Genomic DNA, 24,834 nt, shown 5'->3' on the forward strand with positions numbered 1-24,834 from the left:
TCTTGCATATGAGAGTAACTTGGCTGCTGTTTTAAGTGTCTGTAGGGAATCTCCATTTGTCAGAGTAACTCAGCAACTTTCTTCTAATATGTAATGTAGTCTGCGATACCTGACTGTAATGAAGATCTTAAGTTTACTGTTTGGAAGAAGCCCTGAGATTACTAGCACCTATCTGGCAAACTGTGAGACGCCTGCTTACTGTCAACACTGGGGCATTTCATGTGAATGAATAACATTCTTATGAAATTCCAAGCCTAGTGTTGACTCCAGGACTGCCTATGACAGTGGTGAAGGCCAGGAAGCAAAGTTCAATCTAGCTTAAGTATTTGACAAATCATTTCTTGGGGGCACAAATAATAAAACAATACTGAAAGAAAGCACACAGATCCATTCACTTACTATCTCAAGGACAAGTTTGGACGAGTTTGAAGAGGCCTTTCAATTCTTTGAACCTTAGGAAACTTGAATTTGCTCACTGAAAGATGTCTCTAGCACATTACTTGGGTTTTAAGGGATTGTGTTCTACAGCATGACCCTTGCTGCTCTGAAGCATGAGGGGGTTATATCATGTCTCAATTCGCTATGCTCACAGCTCTACCAAGGGAATAACCCCAAATATCTCCTGTTGCCTCAAATCATGTATATGCTATTCCAGATACCAACACCCATATCAGTACAACTAAAGGAACATCGATCTGGATTTTTTTTTCAGTTTCTCAGGAAATTCCAAAAGTAGCCCAATGAAGAACCTAACTTCATGTTAATAAACCAAAAGACTATGAGGGAAAATGGAATTTCCAAAAATTACATGACCCAATATTTGAAATATTGAAATATTTCCTAGCTGTCAGCACTTTCTCTAAGTATGTTGAATAACTTTACTCCTTCATTAACACATGTTCATATTCTCTGCTAGCAGGAAGAGACTACCCTGTGTTGAAGATCTTGTCCTGGGTACATGTCAAAAAGTAGCAGTACTAGGATACATACCAAGGCATTTAGATTCAGTCCTCTTTTGTGAAGACTGAGATTTTTATGGGATTCTGATGTTGCTAACTACCCAAACACTACAAGCCAATAATATGTGCATGTCTTCTCTTTTCTCAAGGAACAACTACCATCAACCATGGGTGTAATCATCACAGAAGAGGAAACTGAGCATTGTACACATAGGAAGATTTCTCACTCTATGATCTCCTGATGCCAGACACTCAATGTTTCTCTGAGTAATCATATCTATCTCAAAATGGGCACAGGTTTCCTCATTCTACAGAAGGAAAACTAAGAGTGAGATTAAATGAGTTGCCCAAGGTTTAATGACCATGATATACCACGTGTGCTTTGGCATGCTGTTGTATTGGTTTATATACAGTTGTTTTCCTCTGAGAGATCTGTGATCATTACCACATTACAGATGAAGACACTGAGACTGAAACAAAAACTGTCTTTTATCCCTTACTGTTTCAGAGGTTATTTTCTGTGACTTCACATTCATTTACCAAAAGAAAGCTGCTGTTCTCCACTGAAGCCATCCCAGTGACATTGCACCATTGTTAACCTATACTCCAATTTGAGGAATTTTCTGCTAGATCCCTGCTCCAGGGAGTTCTGGGCAAAGAGAGGCCTTTGCTCCAAAGGACCTGGATTCCTGCATATCCTGATTTATTTCTTCATTGCATTTTCAGAACTGAAAACAATTGACAGCTCTGTTCTGTGGTTGCTGCTCAGAGAATAGGTTATGTAGGGAGAAAAAGCATCTGTACTGTGTTACTTCATGAGGCAGAGGTAGTAGTAAACACTTGCCTCTTTATTACCTGTTCACATATCTGGTCCTTCAATGAAACTCAAGGTCTTCTCTAAGGGAACATGTGACGACATTTTTATAGAGCATGCTTATGAAGAAGAAAACATAACAGAGATATGGCAATTACTATTTGTTTTTTTTTTTCAACCATTTTTATTTTTTTTCTTTTTAATTAGGTATTTTCCTCGTTTACATTTTCAATGCTATCCCAAAGGTCCCCCATACCCACCCCCCAAATTCCCTACTCACCCACTCCCGCTTTTTGGCCCTGGCGTTCCTCTGTACTGGGGCATATAAAGTTTGCAAGTCCAATGGGCCTCTCTTTGCAGTGATGGCCGACTAGGCCATCTTTTGATACATATGCAGCAAAAGACAAGAGCTCCTGGGTACTGGTTAGTTCATATTGTTGTTCCACCTATAGGGTTGCACTTCCCTTTAGCTCCTTGGGTAATTTCTCTAGCTTTTTCATTAGGGGCCATGTGACCCATCCAATAGCTGACTGCGATCCTCCAATTCTGTGTTTGCTAGGCCCCGGCATAGTCTCACAAGAGAGAGCTATATCAGGGTCCTTTCAGCAAAATCTTGCTAGTGTATACAATGATGTCAGCATTTGGAAGCTGATTATGGGATGGATCCCTGCATATGGCAATCACTAGATGGTCCATCCTTTCATCACAGCTCCAAATTTTGTCTCTGTAACTCCTTCTATGGGTGTTTTGTTCCCATTTCTAAGAAAGGATAAAGTGTCCACACTTTGGTCTTCGTTCTTCTTGAATTTCATGCGTTTGGCAAGTTGTATCTTATATCTTGGGTATCCTACGTTTCTGGGCTAATATCCACTTATCAGTGAGTACATATTGTGCGAGTTCCTTTGTGATTGGGTTACGTCACTCAGGATGATACCCTCCAGGTCCATCCATTTGCCTAGGAATTTCATAAATTCATTTTTTTAATAGCTGAGTAGTATTCCATTGTGTAAATGTACCACATTTTCTGTATCCATTCCTCTGTTGAGGGGCATCTAGGTTCTTTCCAGCTTCTGGCTATTATAAATAAGGCTGCTATGAACATAGTGGAGCATGTGTCCTTCTTACTGGTTGGGACATCTTCTGGATATATGCCCAAGGGAGGTATTGCGGAATCGTCCGGTAGTACTATGTCCAATTTTCTGAGGAACCGCAAGACTGATTTCCAGAAAGTTGTACAAGCTTGCAATCTCACCAACAATGGAGGAGTGTTCCCCTTTCTCCACATACTCGCCAGCATCTGCTGTCACCTGAGTTTTGGATCTTTGCCATTCTGACTGGAGTGAAGTGGAATCTCAGTGTTGTTTTGATTTGCATTTCCTTGATGATTAAGGATGTTGAACATTTTTTCAGGTGCTTCTCTGCCATTCGTTATTCCTCAGGTGAGAATTCTTTGTTCAGCTCTGAGCCCCATTTTTAATGGGTTTTTTTGATTTTCTGGAGTCCACCTTCTTGAGTTCTTTATATATATTGGATATTAGTCCCCTATCCGATTTGGGATAGGTAAAGATCCTTTCCCAATCTGTTGGTGGCATTTTTGTCTTATTGACGGTGTCTTTTGCTTTGCAGAAGCTTTGCAATTTTATGAGGTCCCATTTATTGATTCTTGATCTTACAGCACAAGCCATTGCTGTTCTATTCAGGAATTTTTCCCCTGTACCCATATCTTCTGGCTTTTCCCTACTTTCTCCTCTATAAGTTTCAGTGTCTCTAGTTTTATGTGAAGTTCCTTAATCCACTTAGATTTGACCTTAGTACAAGGAGATAGAAATGGATCAATTTGCATTCTTCTACATGATAACCGCCAGTTGTGCCAGCACCATTTGTTGAAAATGCTGTCTTTTTTCCACTGGATGGTTTAAGCTCCCTTGTCAAAGATCAAGTGACCATAGGTGTGTGGGTTCATCTCTGGGTCTTCAATTCTGTTCCATTGGTCTACTTGTCTGTCACTATACCAGTACCATGCAGTTCTGATCACAATTGCTCTGTAGTACAGTTTTAGGTCGGGCATGGTGATTCCACCAGAGGTTCTTTTATCCTTGAGAAGAGTTTTTGCTATCCTCAGTTTTTTGTTATTCCAGATGAATCTGCCGATTGCCCTTTTAAATTCGTTGAAGAATTGAGTTGGAATTTTGATGGGGATTTCATTGAATCTGTAGATTGCTTTTGGCAAGATAGCCATTTTTACAATGTTGATCCTGTCAATCCATGAGCATGGGAGATCTTTCCATCTTCTGAGATCTTCTTTAATTTCTTTCTTTAGAGACTTGAAGTTCTTATCATACAGATCTTTCACTTCCTTAGTTAGAGTCACGCCAAGGTATTTTATATTATTTGTGACTATTGAGAAGGGTGTTGTTTCCCTAATTTCTTTCTCAGCCTGTTTATCCTTTGTGTACAGAAAGGCCATTGACTTGTTTGAATTAATTTTATATCCAGCTACTTCACTGAAGCTGTTTATCAGGCTTATGAGTTCTCTGGTGGAATTTTTAGGGTCATTTATATATACTATCATATCATCTGTAAAAAGTGATATTTTGACTTCTTCCTTTCCAGTTTGTATCCCCTTGATTTCCTTTTGTTGTCTAATTGCTCTGGCTAGGACTTCAAGTACAATGTTGAATAGGTAGGGAAAGAGTGGACAGTCTTGTCTAGTCCCTGATTTTAGTGGGATTGCTTCCAGCTTCTCACCATTTACTTTGATGTTGGCTATTTGTTTGCTGTAGATTGCTTTTATCATGTTTAGGTGTGGGCCTTGAATTCCTAATCTTTCCAAGACTTTTATCATGAATGGGTGTTGGATTTTGTCAAATGCTTTCTCAGCATCTAACGAGATGTTCATGTGGTTTTTGTCATTGAGTTTGTTTATATACTGGCTTACATTGATGAATTTCCGTATATTAAACCATCTCTGCATCCCTGGGATGAAACCTACTTGGTCAGGATGGATGATTGTTTTGATGTGTTCTGGATTCAGTTAGCAAGAACTTTATTGAGGATTTTTGCATCGATATTCATAAGGGTAATTGGTCTGAAGTTCTCTATCTTTGTTGGGTCTTTTTGTGGTTTAGGTATCAGAGTAATTGTGGCTTCATAGAATGAGTTGGGTAGAGTACCTTCCATTTCTATTTTGTGGAAGAGTTTGTGAAGAACTGGAATTAGGTCTTCTTTGAAGGTCTGATAGAACTCTGCACTAAACCCATCTGGTCCTGGGCTTTTTTTGGCTGGGAGACTATTAATAACTGCTTCTATTTCTTTAGGGGATATGGGACTGTTTAGATGGTCAACTTGATCCTGATTCAACTTTGGTACCTGGTGTCTGTCCAGAAATTTGTCCATTTCATACAGGTTTTCCTGTTTTGTTGAGTATAGCCTTTTGTAGAAGGATCTGATGGTGTTTTGGATTTCTTCAGGATCTGTTGTTCTGTTTCCGTTTTCATTTCTGATTTTGTTAATTAGGATGCTTTCCCTGTGCCCTCTAGTGAGTCTGGCTAAGGGTTTATCTATCTTGTTTTAATTTCTCAAAGAACCAGCTCTTTGATTGGTTGATTCTTTGAACAGTTCTTCTTGTTTGCACTTGGTTGATTTCACCCCTGAGTTTGATTATTTCCTGCCATCTACTCCTCTTGGGTGAATTTGCTTCCTTTTGTTCTAGGGCTTTTAGGTGTGTTGTCAAGCTGCTAATGTATGCTCTCTCTAGTTTCTTTTAGGAGGCACTCAGAGCTATGAGTTTTCCTCTTAGGAATGCTTTCATTGTGTCCCATAAGTTTGGGTATGTTGTGGCTTCATTTTCATTAAACTCCAAAAGGTCCTTAATTTCTTTCTTTATTCCTTCCTTGACCAAGGTATCATTGAGAAGAGTGTTGTTCAGTTGCCACGTGAATGTTGGCTTTCTATTATTTATTTTGTTATTGAAGATCAGCCTTAGTGCATGGTGATCTGATAGGATGCATGGGACAATTTCAATATTTTTGTATATGTTGAGGCTTGTTTTGTGACCAATTATGTGGTCAATTTTAGAGAAGGTACCTAGTCTCCCATGTCTGCTGATAGAGGGTAACAAAATCAACAGAGGAAAAATCTCTAAACAAAGACAACTATAACAACTAACTCCAGAGATTGCCAGATGGCGAAAGGTAAATGTAAGAATCCTACTAACAGAAACCAGGACCACTCACCATCATCAGAACCCAGAACGCCCACTTCGCCCAGTCCAGGGCACCCTAACACACCTGAAAAGGTAGACCTGGGTTTAAAAGCATTTCTCATGATGATGGTAGAGGACATAAAGAAGGAATTTAATAACTCACTTAAAGAAATACAGGAGAACACTGCTAAAGAGTTACAGTCCTTAAAGAAAAACAGGAAAACACAACCAAACAGGTAGAAGTCCTTATAGAAAAACAGAAAAACACATCCAAACAGGTGATGGAAATAAACAAAAGCATACTAGACCTAAAAAGGGAAGTAGACACAATAAAGAAAACCCAAAGTGAGGCAACGCTGGGGATAGAAACCCTAGGAAAGAAATCTGGAACCATAGATGCCAGCATCAGCAACAGAATATAAGAGATGGAAGAGAGAATCTCAGGTGCAGAAGATTCCATAGAGAACATCGGCACAACAATCAAAGAAAATGGAAAATGCAAAAAGATCCTAACTCAAAACATCCAGGAAATCCAGGACACAATGAGAATTCCAAACCTACGGATAATAGGAGTGGATGAGAATGAAGATTTTCAATTCAAAGGACCAGCAAACATCTTCAACAAAATTATAGAAGAAAACTTCCCAAATCTAAAGAAAGAGATGCCCATGAACATACAAGAAGCCTACAGAACTCCAAATAGACTGGACCAAAAAAGAAATTCCTCCCGACACATAATAATCAGAACATCAAATGCACTAAATAAAGATAGAATACTAAAAGCAGTAAGGGAAAAAGGTCAAGTAACATATAAAGGCAATTACTATTTGTTACTCCTCTGTCTGCCAACATCATGATGAAGAACATCCTTATAACAAATGACAAGGCACATGAAGCTAGGGTCACTGGAAACTACGGACGGCATCTTACCTCAGTCACTTGCAGATTGTGGTTTGCTATATTTTGCATTTCCTAGAACCTCAGTGTCCTTGTTATGAATTCCTTGTATGAATTCAAGGTGAAACCATTCTCACTGCCTCTCTTCACTGAAGGGTTGTGAGAAGATTTGCTATACCACACCCAAGTGGGGAAATGGTACCATCTTTATAAACTTATTTACTCTAAAATGCCACAGCCCTCCTATAGAGAGGACATTTTCTTTTATGATCAGGGTGGGAGTAGGTCCATTCTGGGTCCATGTAGCTGCTAACCACCAACCACTAACTACTATTTTAGTAGCCCAACATACATACAAATGAAATATTCATGGCCTGCAATCTGAAGTATAGTATCTCTAGCTGCTGCCTTACAGTTTCTAACAGGAAACAGTCTCACATACAATATGGGGTGAGAGCATTGTTGATATTTGTGTGGCTTTCTGATGAATAGTGCATATTAGAATCTCAGTCTGAGGAAAATCTTGAAACTTTGGAGGTGATGATGAATAGAAATGGGGTTTGGGTTCATGTAATTCTGATTCAACATCTCTTGTGCATCAGTTGCCTGAATGCAGATGGTGCCTTTTGCTTGTACAGAAAGAGGATGGCCAGGAATGGGAGGTGGATTCCATCACAGATCTTCATAATAACTGGCTTTGTGGTCATGGACAGGTCTCATACAGGTCTCCCTTCTCTATTGAGCTGGATCGTTTGACTGTCCTTCATGCTTTAAAATTCTCAACATCAAGAGCTTCATGCATGTGGCAAGAAATTCAAAGTGAGTGTTTGACTGCTTTGTTTGGTGATTGAATAAAATCCTCATGGAACTTTCCTCCAGGTAGCAAGTAAGCATTGGCTCAAGCCTTCAGTGCCTGTGTGAATAGCACTCTGATACAATATGCTCTCTGACAGTCCCTTGCTTATTGCCCACATCTAAACCAGGGATAAGATTCCACAGAGAATGTGGACATCTCTGGAATTTTCTGTGTGCTGTGAATGAACTGGAAATGAGAAAAAACTCCTTGGTCTGGATCTTTCTGGTGTGATGTACTTCTTATCTTGGAAACGAGTCATACAACTCGGGTAAAATGTTCGCTGTCTCGATAGATATGTCGAGTTGTGCCTGGGACATCTAAGCCCCAGAGTGTTTGGGAAGAAAGAGAAGACTTGATCAGATATGAAAGTACACTTTGGAGTCCGTCCGTAGGCCTGGTCTGACACTGTCAATAAATAGGAGAGTCATCGCTTTCATGGTTTTTCTACAGCCACTAATTTGAGATGGTTTGAGAAATATAAGTTCAGTGGGGCAACAAACAAATTTATGAATTTACACCTGATTCCCAGAAGGGGAAACCTCTAACACATAGCATATCCTCTATTCTTCTCAGATTTCTTGGTCAGATATGGGGTAAAGTGAACTTATGTATATTAGTGTTCCTTCTACATGGGTGTATTAATTGTTGTTCACAGAGTATTGGACACTGTTTCAACCTGTAGGAGAAATCATGGATGAAAAAAAAAAAGGTAGTACTTACCAAGGACAAACAACTCAGTGCCGCCTCCAGACTGAATCTCAATGTCAGGCTCTGATGGTCCTTTCTGGAACTTCACACAATAGTAGGTACCAGCATCAGCAAAAGTGACATAACTGATGCAGATAGAAAAGTCCAGGTTTCTTCTGTTTGTAGTATCTGAAACATTTGTTATTCTGGGGAAGTGTTCTCCTGTGTAAGAATATATCAAGTTTCTCCTGTGTCCTACACCTCGGTACCACCTGATGGGCCCCACAGGGAGGAGGGATGTAACTGTGCAGTTCAGAGTAGCCGACCCTCCAGCACGAACAGAAACTGATTTCTCAGGCTGGATCACCTTCAACTCTTTCCCAGCGGCTCCTACAGAAAACAACAGTTAGTGCTCATCCTGATGGAAAGCCACAAGCTCCTCAATTTTGTGATAAAACAAAAACAAAAACATGTTACTCACTAGAGCTCAGCAAGTTCCTGAACATAGTTCCTGGTTGGGCATTTCAATACAAGAATATAGTACTGACAAAGAAATTGAATAACAGAGATACTTGAAACTTGACAGGATTCTGACTGCAGCCCTAATTTTTTTTGGAATTATCATGCTTCATCAGTATCTGCTTCTGTTTTATTTTCTGTGAATGTGGCCTAGAGAAACTCTGTTATAATGGTGATGGGTGTGATTGTGTAACTCTTTTACACCAAAGGGATATGAATGCAAGGGCTGAAGTATAGTGAAGTATACATTTGATTAAAAGATCCTTAGTATGGTGTTTGCTGTATCAGGTAGAGTGATCATGTCATAGATATGTCCTAATAACATGCATCCTAATTAAGAAATAAAACTTCCAGCCAGAACACGTAAAAGCCTAATCTGTCATCTGAATCCTTCTATTCACACTTCCTTGATTGAGAGCCCAACGACACAAGGTTGTCACACCCAAGATAAATCTACACCTCATAATCCACTTTGTTCCCAACCCCTATTCCACTACCCAGGTGACCATACACTACTCAGGTGCAGGTCATGCCATTCACAAAAGGCCTACCTATAGTCTGGACTTCCTACTCCATTGGTTTGGAAGCTAATAAGCAAGCCACTGATGCATTCCTGTACACACTGCCCTTGTCCCATTTCATGTACCTTCCCCTATTTGGACAACGATCTGCTGCTCACAAAAGCCAGAACAGGTGAGATCCCCATCTTCAATCTGAACACTTCTATGCCCTTCTTTCAGAACTAAATGACTGAAACGTCTAAAACCTTGACCACCACTTGTGCTTGCTTACATATGTTGTTGGATGGTTTGCCTTGAGGAGTTCTGAACCATCCATCCATCCATCCATCCATCCTGCCATCCAAACGTGTACGTCTTTATATATATATATGTGTGTGTGTGTGTGTGTGTGTGTGTAGGTATAGATATGCATGTAAGCATGTGTGAATGCTTGTGGAGCTGATTGTGACAATTGGGCCCAGCCTGAGTTTGGGTATATGAATAGATAGATGGATAGATAGATAGATAGATAGATAGATAGATAGATAGATAGATGGATGGATGGATGGATGGATGGATAGATAGATAGATAGATAGATAGATAGATAGATAGATAGGTAGGTAGATAGATATACACATTTGCCTGTATAAAGCATTTTAATTCATTTCCTTTCCTTCCTCTCTGGCTCACAGATTTAAGAAGACTCACCAGAGAGGCTTCTGGATAATGAACAGAGTATAGAACAATAGCAATAAAATTTTCATTCAATTCCCCACTGCTAGACAACAGGTATTAATTGCTTAAGCCAATGGTTTTTAAACACAGAATAAGCAAGAAAGGTTTTTGTACTTTTTAGAAGTTATAATCACCAATCAAGTATAGTTAGAGAGAGAGAAGGCCAGAGAATAGTCATTCTTCAGTGCTACCTCTAAGTCCAATGATGTGTCCCACTTCACACCATTCCAGGATGGTCTGGCTCCTGGCACCAACACACACCCTCACTTTCATACCACAGTATAGCCCCACACTCCTGCTATTCATGTAGTTACCCATTACTCAGGTGAAGGCCATATGCATGACAGCCAGGAAAGTTAAGAGCCATACCTGCTGTATTAACCCTCCTAATCTCTCAGTTTACAAGTCATGGCCCAAGCCACTGACACTTCCTGCCATCCACTGCCTTTTTCCATACATCTTCCCCCACTAAGACAGCCAATGACTGTCTAGGTGCAGGCTGCCGTACCAGGAATACAAGATATGATCCCCACATGCCATCTGAACCCTCCAAAGAATTCCTTTCATGGTAAAAAGACCCAGGCTTCTGATACCTCATCTTCTACCTGCTCCCTGTTGCCATACCCACTCATACATAGATGGATAATGTATACTGAGCACAGGCCATGCCAGACAGAAGAACAAAGATGGACCAAATGCCATGTTAACTACCAGAAATCTAGCCCCCTGTCTAACTGAGACTCTCTGCTGGACCAAAGGTGAAGCTGGATACCAGGAATAGAGACCACAAAGACCAGAAGACCAAAGAGGAAACAATAGCAAGGAACAAAACCAAATCGAACAAAAATTAACTGAAAAACTGGCTCCTAGAGTGATATTTATCCTAAATGTGGATAGCAATATACCAGTGTAATGAACAACAACAATGATAATATGGCATTAACAGAGTGTACCAATGTTACTATACCAATCCTTGAATATTTCAATATTATTAAAGCATAAAAAAAATCATAAACCCAGAGCCTCCACTCTTTTTTTTTTGGGGGGGGGGGGTAATAATGGCTCTAATATTTCACTTTGGTGGCAACCATTAATAATCTTAAGTCAGGCTCCACAATAGTAGGTGATGAAAAATATGAGGGATAGCCTCAGCCTAAACAGTCACTATTGAGTCTGCAAGTATTAGGTCTGATGTGGAAACTCAGCTTCCTAGATAACTGAAGCCAAAATCAATGGAATATCAAATTATTAAAATGTTGTGTAATGAGCTAATGCCAGATCTAATAAACATGAGCATACTACTTGGATATTAACTGATAAAAAACTAACATATAATTAAGAGTGGCAGGAATGAATTGCATTGTGTAAGCCTATATAGTAATTTATATTTTGATATGTGTATTTAAACAAAACTAATATCTTCAAAGCTCTATAATTTGTTCCAACTGGAAATACCAAAACAATATACCAAATTTATACACTAAAATGTTTGTGTCAAAATAGCATAGAGATTAAAAGTCTTATTAGCTTCTGGACTAAGAAAACATAAAACAACAAACTGAAAAGTGAAGCAAATCTTAAAATTTTATGGACTTATAATATTGAAAAACAACATTGTAACTTAAAATCTTATTTAGCACTGGGACCTCTAAGGGGATTCAGGAATAAAATACAGAGTAGAAAAATAGTATGATAGCTTGCTGTTCTGGTAGGATTATCTGGAAATAATACATGTGTGGTATCCATGCCTCTGAAATATTTCTGTTACCATAGATTCTTTATCATAATGATTAACAAAACAATAATGTTTTAACACCTATAAAGCAGATGATAAATTTAATTCTATAAAGATAAAAGGGTAAACATGAGGAACTTTAAATATCAATATCCAGGACACACCTAATCTGTCACAAAGAATTAAAGCATTATTCAGCAGCACTTTCAGGCAACCAATTATTGAAGTTAAGGTACTCATCAAGAGAGGGCCCCAAATATTTCCTATCTGGGATGAGGGCACTGGAAACTAAGCTAAGAATCCAATTACCTGTGCAATTTTACTTGCAGAGGGGATTTGAGAATCTCACCTAATTCTGTTTGGAGGATGTGGGCAATCATAGGTAGTGAGAGCATCCATTTACTACAGTCTTCAGCTGACAGAGGGGAACCAGCTGGAATCTTTACAGGAACAATGCTTGGGACAATCCCCCGTCACTTATACTCTTCCATCTCCAGGGGCAAGGGTGCAGTAACCTTGTACTATCTAAACTAGTGTAGTGCTTCTGAATTCAAGCCAACTGGGTGGCTGAAGATCAGACAGTCCATATCCTCATCACTGAGTGCAAAGAAATCTCAGGATACTAGGACAGGGGTTGCAGTGTCACTATTCACCTTACTTAGAAGACCACTGACATCAACATGAAAGGCTCTGAAGTACATTGTGATTCAGTAGAAAAGTGTTTCACCTCAGAGGAGCATAAAGTATAGTTCATAAGAGTCAAGTATGTTATGTGGACTTCGATGTGGATGTGTGTTAACACTAGGACAAAGACCTGGGGGTCTTGGAATGTCTGCCACCATGGCACTTTTTTATTAGGCTCAGAAGAATCTGTGTTCAGTCATCAGATATAAAAGAAAAAGAAAAACAGTTTAATACCCACAAGGGAAGCTGGGCATGTTGGCACATGCCTTTCATCCCAGCACTCGGGAGGCAGAGGCAGGCAGATTTCTGAGTTTGAGGTCAGCCTGGTCTACAGAGTGAGTTCCAGGACAGCCAGGGCTATACAGAGAAACCCTGTCTTGAAAAACAAAACAAAACAAACAAACAAACCCCACAAGGGGTGGACTTCGATGTGAATGTTTGCTAACACTAGCAAAGAACTAGAGGTCTTGGAATATCTGCCACCATGGCACTTCTTCTATTAGGCTCAGAAGAATCTGTATTCAGTCATCATTTAGAAAAAAAAAAAAAAAAAACCCACAAGGGAAGCTGGGTGTGGTGGCACACATCTTTCATTCCAAGTGGGCACTCGGGAGTCAGAGGAAGGCAGATTTCTGAGTTCGAGGCCAGCCTGGTCTACAGAGTGAGTTCCAGGACAGCCAGGGTTTTACAGAGAAACCCTGTCTCAAAAAAACAAAACAAAGCAAAACAAACAAACAAACAAACAAAAAAACCCACAAGGGGTTGGGAGATAGGGGACTTTCAGGATAGCATTTGAACTGTAAATGAAGAAAACTCCTAATAAAAAATTGGATAAAGAAAAATAAAAAACCCACATTAGGTTATGGTGTTTCTCTTTTCCAAGCCTGGAGTTGCTCCCATTATCCTGGATTGAAAGCTCAGTCCATGAACAGGGCAGGAGGCTCTGTGGCAAAGATTATTTCCTTAGCATATGCTGGGGTCATCAGTGAAATCCTTCCAGAATGCTGGGCCATATGACTCACTCTCATATTTTCTTTTTATCTTTTTATCTCTGTATCTTTTTTATCAAATTTCCTCTTCTTAGTGATGCTCACTTACCCCACCCTGTTTTCAATATCTAAGTCACCAAAAGAGCCTGCTTATTTCTTTAGACAATAGGACATATTTCACATATTTATATATATATATATATATATATATATATATATATATATATATATATATATAAAGTACTACACACTTCATCCTTTATCTTCATTATTTTCCTTAATAGACTTTAATATATGCATGTGTTACTCTGCCTCTACTTTTATTCTCCATTGCCACACATATTCACAGAACAACTTCTAGCTTCAAGTGAATATCCAAAGAATATCTTCCCCACATCTGATTTGTTCAGTGTGATTTCTTCCTATGTCATTGAAATTCATTTGAACTTCATAAACTATAGAACAGAAACCAAGTTATTCATGAAAACTATATTTTCAAGAAAAGTTGTTTGCATATAAGAATGAAGAGCCCGTAGGGAATAGGGAGGGGAGGGGAGGGGGAAGGGGAGGGGGAAGGGGAGGGGAGGGGAGGTCAAAAAGGAGGGGTGGGGATGGGAGGGGAGGGCAAAGAGGAGAGGAGGGTAAAGAGGAGGGGAGGAGAGAGGAGAGGAAAAGGAAGGGAAAATACAAGTGTGAATCAATTGTTTACAAAATGGTATAATAAAGTCTGCAGGAGACTCATATTCTTTCTAACATAGGCTCCACAGGAATTTTGGGTTAATATCCTGACATGACAAATTAGAAAGGCCTAAATAGGCTAAAATATGTGTGATTTCGAGTATTGTGGTTGTTTTATTGTTCCTCTGGAACAGAGGGCAAGCTACTGAAGGATATGCTGATTTGGGGAAAGGTTTTGTCTTTGTGCTTTTGAAAAACATGATTAATGTATTTACACCTTCCAGAATTATAAGGATCAGATTTGACAGGGGGAGACCTACCTAAAGAACTAGATTCCAGAAAATCAAGCCAAAAGGTTATCTTGATGATACTAAAATTTTGTTTGGAGATTAATATATTACATAATATACAGCCTTGGTGAATTTCATTGTCAAACATGCTGAACTGACCTGCCTAAACTCCTGATGTCTTGTTTTTTCACTTAGATCCAGTCAGGACACAGACATCAGAGGCTACTACAATCATTGGTATGGCCTTCTTAAGGCCAACCACCTCCCCCATTTTCCTACCCTTCCCCTCCCTTCAAAATATCTCAACACCCATATTCAGCTTGAAGAAGTTATGAAGAGTCATCGTCCTAGTTCCTTAGTCTTTGGACCTAAGGGTGGTTATTATAGGTTGTCTTTGATACTAAAATTTTAAAGTACAGGGCTAAAACCCACTCCTTTTATTACTGTTATTATAAACAGATCTGAGATGTGTAAGCCTGTGAGTTAAGGTCCAAGTAGAAAATCCATGGCTCTGAGTTTATTGTTAGGTTGTTTTCAGTTATTTTAATTAGAAATGAAGGAGAACAGTTAACACAGAACAATCTAGATTACTTCACATAGATAGATGATTTTCAAAAATATCAGAAGTCCACAGAATGTGACATTTAATGATGATTTATTCACTTGTTGAGACTAGTCTGTTTCTGACAGCTTTCCCTGTTTTGGATTCAGAGAAGAAACTGAGCATCTTTGAGTTATCCCAGTTGTGGCGAAACAACCACTAGGCAAGAATTGCCTCATTTCATCTACAGACATAATACTGTCCAAAAAAGGACACAATGACAGGTTAGGAGAGCTTGATTCTTCTGAGACAGAGTAGGCTAGTCCTTAATATTGCTGTTTCTCTAAGTCTGTCAGAAGACCCTGGCCAGTAGGCTGAAGAGCGATGCTCCAACATGTTGATGTAAGGGACAGTCCAGGTGATCACCAGTCTCTATGGATTGGCTAAGTTTTGGACGCTGTTTTAGGCTTCCTATATATTTTTAGATACTATTGGTCATTTTTAGATTTCTGATAGGTTAGAAAAACTACATAGTCTCCTAGCCAACACAAGCTTTTTACATTGAGAGGAACAGTTTTGAAAGGATGATTTTCAGATGACAATCAATCTAAAGCCAAGACATATTGAGATGTAGAATTATAAGTCTTTTAAGTACTGGTAAAGAAGAGAGGTTCTGTTTAATTAACAAGGATGATGGACTGGGTGTTAGGTCCCTTGTACTTTATAAATTACATAATAATAATAGTTATGTCCAACTATATCTGAGATAAAATAATCTTTTAATCGGACAGATAGGGGGAAATGCTGTGGATAGCCCTGGGGCTAATTATATTTGATAGTAACCTCATTCCCCTGGCTTTGAACAAGGAGTGAGTCATCACTCAGGTGATTTCCTGTAAAGCTGCTTCTCACCCTAATTTGCAAAATAAAGGAGAGCTGAAGATTGGGCAGATAAAGGGAATGTAGAGCAGAAGATTTGGAAAGACTAAAAGGAGAAATGGTAGAGGGAGAGGATGCAGAGGGGGAAGAAGGAGAAGAAAAGCAGACAAAAAGCATATGGCCTGGAGAAACTGCAAGTTCTAAGGGGTCTCATAGATATGGAAGATGGTAGTATAGAAGTAGATCTGCCTAATCTAGGCACAAATTCATATTAATTAGTTGTGTTTTCATTGCCAGGGCATATTTGGGTTGGAGAGTTACTGCAACAGAAGATGATAAAGCTGACATAGAATAATACATTGAAAATGTAAACAAGACCCAGCATTTTGCAGCAAATGCACCTCAGTGACAACGACAGACACTACCTCACAGTAAACGCCTGGAAAACAATTTTCTAAGCAAATGGTCCCAAAAAACAAGCTGGAGTACCCATTCTAATTGAATAAAATCAACTTTCAACCAAAAGTTATCAAAAATAAATAAATAAGGAAGGACACTTCATACTCATCAAAGGAAAAATCTAATAAGAGTTACTCTCAATGCTGAACATCTTTGAAATGAAAGGACACCCACATTCATAAAAGAAACTTTACTAAAGCTTAAAGCAGACATTACACCTCAGACAATAATAGTGAGAGACTTCAAGATCACCCTCTCATCAATGGAAAAATCATGGAAACACAAAGTAAACAAAGACAAATTGAAACTAACAGAAGTTATGAACCAAATGGATTTAACAGATATCTATAGAACATTTAATCTAAAACAAAAGTCTATACTTTCTCAGGACCTCATGGCACCTTCTCCAGAATCAACCATATAATAGGTCACAAAATAGGCCTCAACAGATACAAGAAGATTGAAGTAATGCCATGCATACTACCATGGACTAAGGCTGATCTTCAATAGAAACAAAACAACAGAAATCCCTCATAGACATGGAAACTGAACAATGTCCCACTCAATGATGACTTGGTCAAGGAAGAAATAAAGAAACAAATTAAAGACTTTAGAATTTAATGACTATGAAGACACAAAATACCCAAACTTATGGGACACAATGAAAGCAGTGCTAAGAAGAAAAGCCATAGCTCTGAGTGCCTCCAAAAAGAAACTAGAGAGAGCATACACTAACAGCTTTACAGCACATTTGCAAGTTCTAGATCAAAAAGAAGCAAATACACCCAAGAGGAGTAGAAGTCAGGCAATAATCAAACTCAGTGCTGAAATCAACCAAGTAGAAACAAACAAACAAACAAACAAACAAAAACTATACAAAAAGTCAACAAAATCAGTGTTGGGAGCTATTAAGACAACACAATTGTCCTGATCTCTGAATTGGGCCTCTCCCCCCCCCCAGAAGAAAAGGGGGTCAAAAGCGGGCCACCAATGCACCGCTCTGAGAACAACCACAGATTGTTACAGCCCTAAGTCAGCGCATCATGTCCTGACCTCAAGATGTACCATGATACTGTCAAGTTCCTGCTTCCCCTTGTAGTGACCAAAAGAAAATTTTCAGCTGCCCCATCCCTCCTGCTGAGAAGTACTTCCTCTTTTTCCACTGCCCCATCCCTCCTGCTGAGGTGCATTTCCAATGCCCCATTCCTCCTGCTGAAAGGTACTTCCCTTTTTGCTTGTGCATTTAAACCTTGGGCCTGGCTAATACATTGGAACCTTGATGTTGCACAGAATGTTTCTGTGTCGTTCTTTACACAAGGTTCTAGTCTCTCTTTTCCCCCCATGTGGTTCTTAGGAGAAGGTCCCCTCAAGACCCTCAAATAACTGGACCTGCTGGACGGGTCAAACCAGGAGCTGGTTATTTGAGAAAATCAACAAGAATGATAAACTCCTACCCAGACTAACCAAAGGACACAGAGACGGCATCCAAATTAACAAAATCAGAAATGAAAAGGTAGATATAACAACAGAAACTGAGGAAATTCACAACATCATCAGATCATAATATACAAAAGTATTCAACAAAACTGGAAGATCTGGATGAAATGAATAATTTTCTAGACAGATACCAAATACCAAAGTAAAATCAGGATCACATAAACCATCTCAACAGTCCCTTGACCCCTAAAGAAATATAAACAGTCACTAATAGTCTCCCAATGAAAAAAATCCCAGGACCAGATGGGTTTACTGCAGAATTCTATCAGACCTTCAGAGAAGATCTAATAGCAATACTTTTCAAATTAGAAACAGAAGAAACCATATCCCATTCATTCTATTAAGCCACAGTTACACTGCATATTCTCCCTTGGAGATGAAACAGTTTCTGTCTAATCAGGAATTTGTCACAATTTCCTTTCATAGAGAATTTTATGAGTTTTTTTTCTACTTCTGTCATGTTTAATGTGCCAAACAGATTTTAAAAACCGTTTGAGTGCATATTACTTTTAGTTTCAGAAGATATCATGTATATTTAAGAGACATTTAACTATTATGACTTAAAAAATGTCAATACTGGGTGGTATATTTTCAAGTAAATTTTATTCATTTAATTTTTTAAATCAGCATAAAGAAAACAACCTAATTAATAAATGGATACAAATTCAACCCACATATATCCAAAGAGGAAAGACAAATGGCTGAGAAATATTTAAAATTGCTCAACACATTTAATCATCAAGGAACTATTCAAAACTACTTTGAATTTAATCTAAAATGGCCAACATCAATACTACATGTGACAGATCACACTGGCAAGAAGGATGGTAAGGGTGTACGGTAAGTATATTGCTGGTAGGCGTGGAAACTTCTACAGCTGTTATGGAAACCAGTATGGCAGTTCCTTATGTAGCTGGGGATAGATCTACCTCAAGATCCAGCTCCAACACTCTTAGGCATATACCCAAAGGATGTTTTATTCTACCACAGAGGCACTTGGTAAACCATCTTCCTTGCTGCTCTATTCACAGTAGCCATAAATTTGAAGCAGCCTAAATGTCTATCAACAAATGAATGGATAAAGGAATGTATGGAACATATTACTAAGCTGATTAAAAGAAGGAAATCATGAAATTCATAGTTTAAGGGATAGAGCTAGAAAAGTCATCTTGAGTCAAGTAACACAGACTGTTAAAGACAAACATGGTATGCATTAGTTTATATGTTGAGGTAAGTTAAGTTTTTTATAAGTAAGCTATAATTCTTATTATAATCCTTAGTTAGAGTGTAAGGGATTACTAAAGAACAGGGAAGGATCTCCTTAGGGAGGGTAAATAGAATAGCTAGTTATTTATGGACAGAGATTGGTGGATTGGAAGGGGAGGGTCAAATTGGGTGGATAAAGGAACATGTGGTAAGGAAGGAAATATGGAAAAACTCCTAAAACTAAGAGAGCCTCAACTGAGAAAATATCTCAGTAAGATCAAGCTATAGTCAGGACTATAGGATATGTTTTTAATCAGTGATTGATATGGGAGGGCCTAGCCCAATGTGGATGGGGCCACCCTTGGTCTGCTGACCCTGGGTTCTATAAGAAAGCAGGCTGAATTTCATGCGTTTGGCAAGTTGTATCTTATATCTTGGGTATCCTAAGTTTCTGGGCTAATATCCACTTATCATTGAGTACATATTGTGTGAGTTCCTTTGTGAATGTGTTACCTCACTCAGGATGATACCCTCCAGGTCCATCCATTTGCCTAGGAATTTCATAAATTCATTTTTTTAATAGCTGAGTAGTATTCCATTGTATAAATGTACCACATTTTCTGTATCCATTCCTCTGTTGAGGGGCATCTGGGTTCTTTCCAGCTTCTGGCTATTATAAACAAGGCTGCTATGAACATAGTGGAGCATGTGTCCTTCTTACCGGTTGGGACATCTTCTGGATATATGCCCAGGAGAGGTATTGCGGGATCCTCCGGTAGTACTATGTCCAATTTTCTGAGGAACTGCCAGACTGATTTCCAGAGTGGTTGTACAAGCTTGCAATCCCACCAACAATGGAGGAGTGTTCCCCTTTCTCCACATCCTCGCCAACATCTGCTGTCACCGGAATTTTTGATCTTAGCCATTCTGACTGGAGTGAAGTAGAATCTCAGTGTTGTTTTGATTTGCATTTCCCTGATGATTAAGGATGTTGAACATTTTTTCAGGTGTTTCTCTGCCATTTGGTATTCCTCAGGTGAGAATTCTTTGTTCAGCTCTGAGCCCCATTTTTAAATGGGGTTATTTGATTTTCTGGAGTCCACCTTCTTGAGTTCTTTATATATATTGGATATTAGTCCCCTATCCGATTTGGGATAGATAAAGATCCTTTCCCAATCTGTTGGTGGCCTTTTTGTCTTATTGACGGTGTCTTTTGCTTTGCAGAAGCTTTGCAATTTTATGAGGTCCCATTTATCGATTCTTGATCTTACTAGCAAACACAGAAGTGGATGATCACAGTCAGCTATTGGATGGGTTACACGGCCCCTAATGGAGGAGCTAGAGAAATTACCCAAGGAGCTATAGGGAAATGCAACCCTATAGGTGAAACAACAATATGAACTAACCAGTACCCGGGAGCTCTTGTCTTTAGCTGCATATGTATCAAAAGATGGCCTAGTCGGCCATCACTGCAAAGAGAGGCCCATTGGACTTGCAAACTTTATATGCCCCAGTACAGGGGAACGCCAGGGCCAAAAAGGGGGAGTGGGTGGGTAGGGGATTGGGGGGGTGGGTATGGGGGACCTTTGGGATAGCATTGAAAATGTAAATGAGGAAAACACCTAATTTAAAAAAAAAAAAAAAGATGATGATGAACCAAAAAAAAAGGAAAGAAAGAAAGAAAGCAGGCTGAGCAAGCTATAGGAAGCAATCCAGGAAGCAACACCCCTCCATGACCTCTTCATCAGCTCCTACCTGCAGGTTCCTTCTATGCTTAAGATCTTGTCCTGAAAAAATAGCTCTGCAATAACATTTTAACATAATAAAATAATTGAAAAAGGCATTAGAAGGTAGAAAGACTTCCTATGATTACAGAATTTTACCAAAAGCAATGTACCAATATAACAAAATCACAATGAACATTTCTACAGATATATACAGGAAGAATTATAAGGAAGCACCAAATCTCGTAGATAACTAAAGAAATTTTAAGGAGAGTTTTAAATTTTAAAAGAATACTGCTGGAAGTACTACATACTTCATTTTGAACACTGCAAAGACAGTAATGCAAACATTGTGAACATGTGAAATGTAAACAGACACATGAACAAACAGAATAGAGGACCCAGAAACTATGTGAAATCCATGAGACTACAGCCACTTGATTCTTGACAAATTAAAAACACATATAGAGGAAAACAATAGCACTTTAAAAAAAAATAGTGCTGGGAAAATTGAATATTTGCATATATAAGAATAAAACTTGACCTTTATCTCTTATTCAAAACTTATCTCAAATATTATAATATTAAGCCCCAAAACTTTGAAACTTCTGTAGGATAAAGAGAGTACAACTCAAGATATAGACATATTTAAGGAGTTTCTGAATAGAAAGCCAGTCATTCAAAAAACAGGCTGACAGTAAACCAGTTGGACCTTACAAAACAAAACTAAAAACTAAACAAACAAAACAAAACAAACAAATAAACAAAAACCCAGAATGTACACTTTTCAAAGAACTATTTAAGAACACAACCTCATTTAAAAGTGCTCTAGAGAACCAAATGAATAGCTTTCAAGAGGAGAAACATAGGATGTTGCCTTAACCCTATGCCCCCCAAGAAGCTTCTTAGGGGTAGCAGGTAAGAAGGCAGATCCCAAAAATGGGGACCAGGTGAGAAGGAGAAACAGATTCGTTTAATGAACTAATGATGGATGCCTATATATCCTCCACCCTCTTGGTCCACAACTGTTTGTGCTGCACTGCTGCCACCAGCAGATGGCCTGCCCTGGTCATACTCTGTCTGGATATCAGGCAGAGCCCAGGGTTAGTGAATGCAGAATCACTTGCTCCACATGCCTGGGTCACTGCAGGCTGATAATCAGAACACAGACTCACTCCTACAATAAATGACCAAATATACTTCAAAAAGTATTCACTATCTTAAAAATATCAACAACAAAATCAATGTATCCATAGCCACATGGAAATGCAGATTACAAATACTTGGAGATTTCATTTTATCTGTCAGAATGGCCAGTGTTGAGAAGGTTAGGCTTACTCCATGACAGGCTTCAAACGGGCAGTTGAGACTATGTCTAAATCTCTAAGAACTGGACAAGTTTAGACAAGTCCAAGCCTCAGAAGCTGAACCACCACCTGGCCGGAGGCAAAGACAATGAGTGGGTCAGTAGCAGCTTCCAGACTTCCTCAGCAACAGTTACCAGACCTTCCTAGCAAAAGTTTCCAGCCTGAAATGTCCCTAGAGATAGAGACAAGATTAAGAAAGAGGTCACCTACCCCTTCCCAGAATTTTCCTAATGTGCTTTAAATGTAGTCTACGTGCTCACTTCAGTGTTGTTCCTTCTTTGTAAATGGTAGACCCCACCAAGCTGGTCTTCTGCAGTATAAAACAGTCTTTGTGTTCACATACAAAAAAAAAGAGAGAAAGAAAGAAAGAAAGAAAGAGGGAGGAGAGAGAGAGAGGGAGACAGGGAGGGAGGTAGAGAGAGAGAGAATGAGAGAAAGAAAAAAAGAGAGAAAGAAAGAAAGGAAGGAAGGAAGGAAGGAAGGAAGGAAGGAAGGAAGAAAGAAAGAAAGAAAGAAAGAAAGAAAGAAAGAAAGAAAGAAAGAAAAGAAAGAAAGAAAGAAAAAGGGAGGGAGGGAGGGAGGGAGAGAGAGGGGGAGACAGGGAGGGAGGGAGGGAGGGAGGGAGGGAGGGAGAGACAGACAGAGAGAGAAAGAAAGAAAGAAAGAAAGAAAGAAAGAAAGAAAGAAAGACAGACAGACAGACAGACAGACAGACAGACAGACAGACAGACAGAAAGAAAGAAAGAAAGGTGTGTAGCAGCAGGGAATGGAAAACTATGTGTAGCCACTGGAAAGTCCCAGATTCCAGGAAAGCAAGAGGCTCCCAGGACCCAGTGTGAATGTCATAAGCTGAAATACCCATCAAAGTGGAGAACCTGTAAAGACCATATCCAGAGGTAGGCATGGCCCCAGGTTGAGGGATGGGGCCACCCACCCATCTCAAAAATATTAACCCAGAATTGTTCCTGTCTGAAGGAAATGCAGAGACAAAAAGTGGAGCAGAGACTGAAGGAAAGGGCATCCAGAGACTTCCCCACTTGGGGATCCATCCCATCTGCAGTCACCAAACCGAGACACTATTGCTAATACCAAGAAGTTTTTGCTGACAGGATCCTGATATAGCTGTCCCCTGAGAGGCTTTGCCAGAGCCTGACCAATGCAAATGTGAATGCTCACAGTCAACCATCAGGCTGAGAATGGGGACCACAAAGGAGGAGTTAGAGGAAGGACTGAAGAAGCTGAAGGGAATTACAACCCCATAGGAAGAATAGCAATATCAACAAATCAGAGCCCCCAGGGCATCAAGTGGAGGGGATCCCCTTGGTTCTGTAGAGTCTCGATGCCCCAGTATATAGGAATGCTAGGGTGATAAGGTTAGAGTGGGTGGGTGGTTTGGGAAGCATCCTCATAGAAGCAGAGTGTGGGGGGATGGGATAAGGGTTTTACAAAGGGGAAACTGTAAAGGGAGATATCATTTGAAATGTAAATAAACAAAATAACCAATAAAAATAAAAGAAATGAAAAAGAAAACCTGACAATTTTAGAGGCACCATGTAGAGTATCGGTAATCCCTTTGGCACGTATAGAAGGAACTAAAGCTCACTGAAAAAGGTCAAGAAGAGCAGGCTTTGTGTGGAAAACTGTTATAGATGAATCATTTCTACTCTATGTATCAAAACTATAAGCTCAAATTCCATTACAGGCAGTGTTCAGAATTCTGGCTCTATTATGTGAGACAATGTTCTTACCTCTGCTGTGACAGTTCAGGTAATTAACTGGAATCCTTTGCTTTCAATAGTAAGAGTAGCTCAGTGTCAGGGAGATGATTCTGTTGTTGGGGCATGCTCACCTTTAAGTCCCAGCAGCAGGATCAACAGCAGGACACTGTGATGAATCTGGGTCTGGGCATCTAGGAGAAGCATGGTTGGGGTTAAGAACCCTGTCGGGACCAGAATCAGTTCTCATGAGATCCCAGGTTCTTATATGTACAAAAAGGAAGTGCTTTAACTTACTCTGCATAAAGATCACTTCAATATTATGTGAAAACAGGAACCATACTGCTTATTTTGAAATAGATAAACAGTTTTGCATGTAGCTGCTGGGAAGGAGTTCCTATTTTAATTTTTTTTTTTAGAGGGACTCAAATGTGCGTAACATTATCTTTTCTCTTTCTTTTGACCCTGAGCTGGTGCCATGTTGTCTCAAGTATTTTGTCTTGGTAACACACCAGTTAGAATTCAGTACAAAAGAATGTTTCCCAAACACCTAAGATCCTAGATGTTGTTGATTTGTGCCATGTTTTTTCCCAGTATCACATAAAAGTTCTCAATTGGGCCTATATAATATTTATAAGATCAGCTCAATGCTAGAGTAAGCCAGCTGTTCTCTTGGACTGATCCTTTGGATATCCTTTATTGATATCGGTAAATGTAGTCCAAGAGAAACTTAGGAGTCATTTTGCCTATGCAAGCACAGTAAAATATGTTATGATTATTATTAATTGCCAATTTCTCACAGATGAAGAAAGTCACAAGGGATATCAATGAGAAATTGTTGAAGTCTGACTATATCTTAGCCCATCTGTGAGGGATTGTCTTTAGCTAACTGATTTGG

The 24,834-nt window shown here is 39.3% G+C and overlaps 1 protein-coding gene across 5 annotated transcripts in view; it reads right to left on the bottom strand.

The window, feature by feature from the left end:
* The window catches only part of Gm5150 (predicted gene 5150), a 59,501-nt gene extending 35,309 nt beyond the window's left edge, over nucleotides 1-24,192 (bottom strand). For 4 of the 5 annotated variants that reach the window (XR_389592.2, XM_006535488.1, XM_006535485.1 and 1 more), the window contains exons 1-2: nucleotides 24,071-24,192; nucleotides 8,451-8,807 (exon numbers count right to left, since the gene is read on the bottom strand). Coding sequence is in view for 4 of the 5 variants with exons in the window: in XM_006535488.1 (XP_006535551.1) it covers nucleotides 8,451-8,807; nucleotides 24,071-24,143 (430 nt within the window). In the remaining variant the exon portion in view is untranslated. The remainder of the gene's footprint in view (nucleotides 1-8,450; nucleotides 8,808-24,070) is intronic. The other variant, NM_001081687.1, reaches the window with a different exon arrangement.
* Between the last annotated feature and the right edge of the window lie 642 nt (nucleotides 24,193-24,834).

The sequence above is a fragment of the Mus musculus genome, chromosome 3 (genome assembly GCF_000001635.26).
Source record: "Mus musculus strain C57BL/6J chromosome 3, GRCm38.p6 C57BL/6J".
In the NCBI taxonomy this organism is placed as follows: domain Eukaryota; kingdom Metazoa; phylum Chordata; class Mammalia; order Rodentia; family Muridae; genus Mus; species Mus musculus.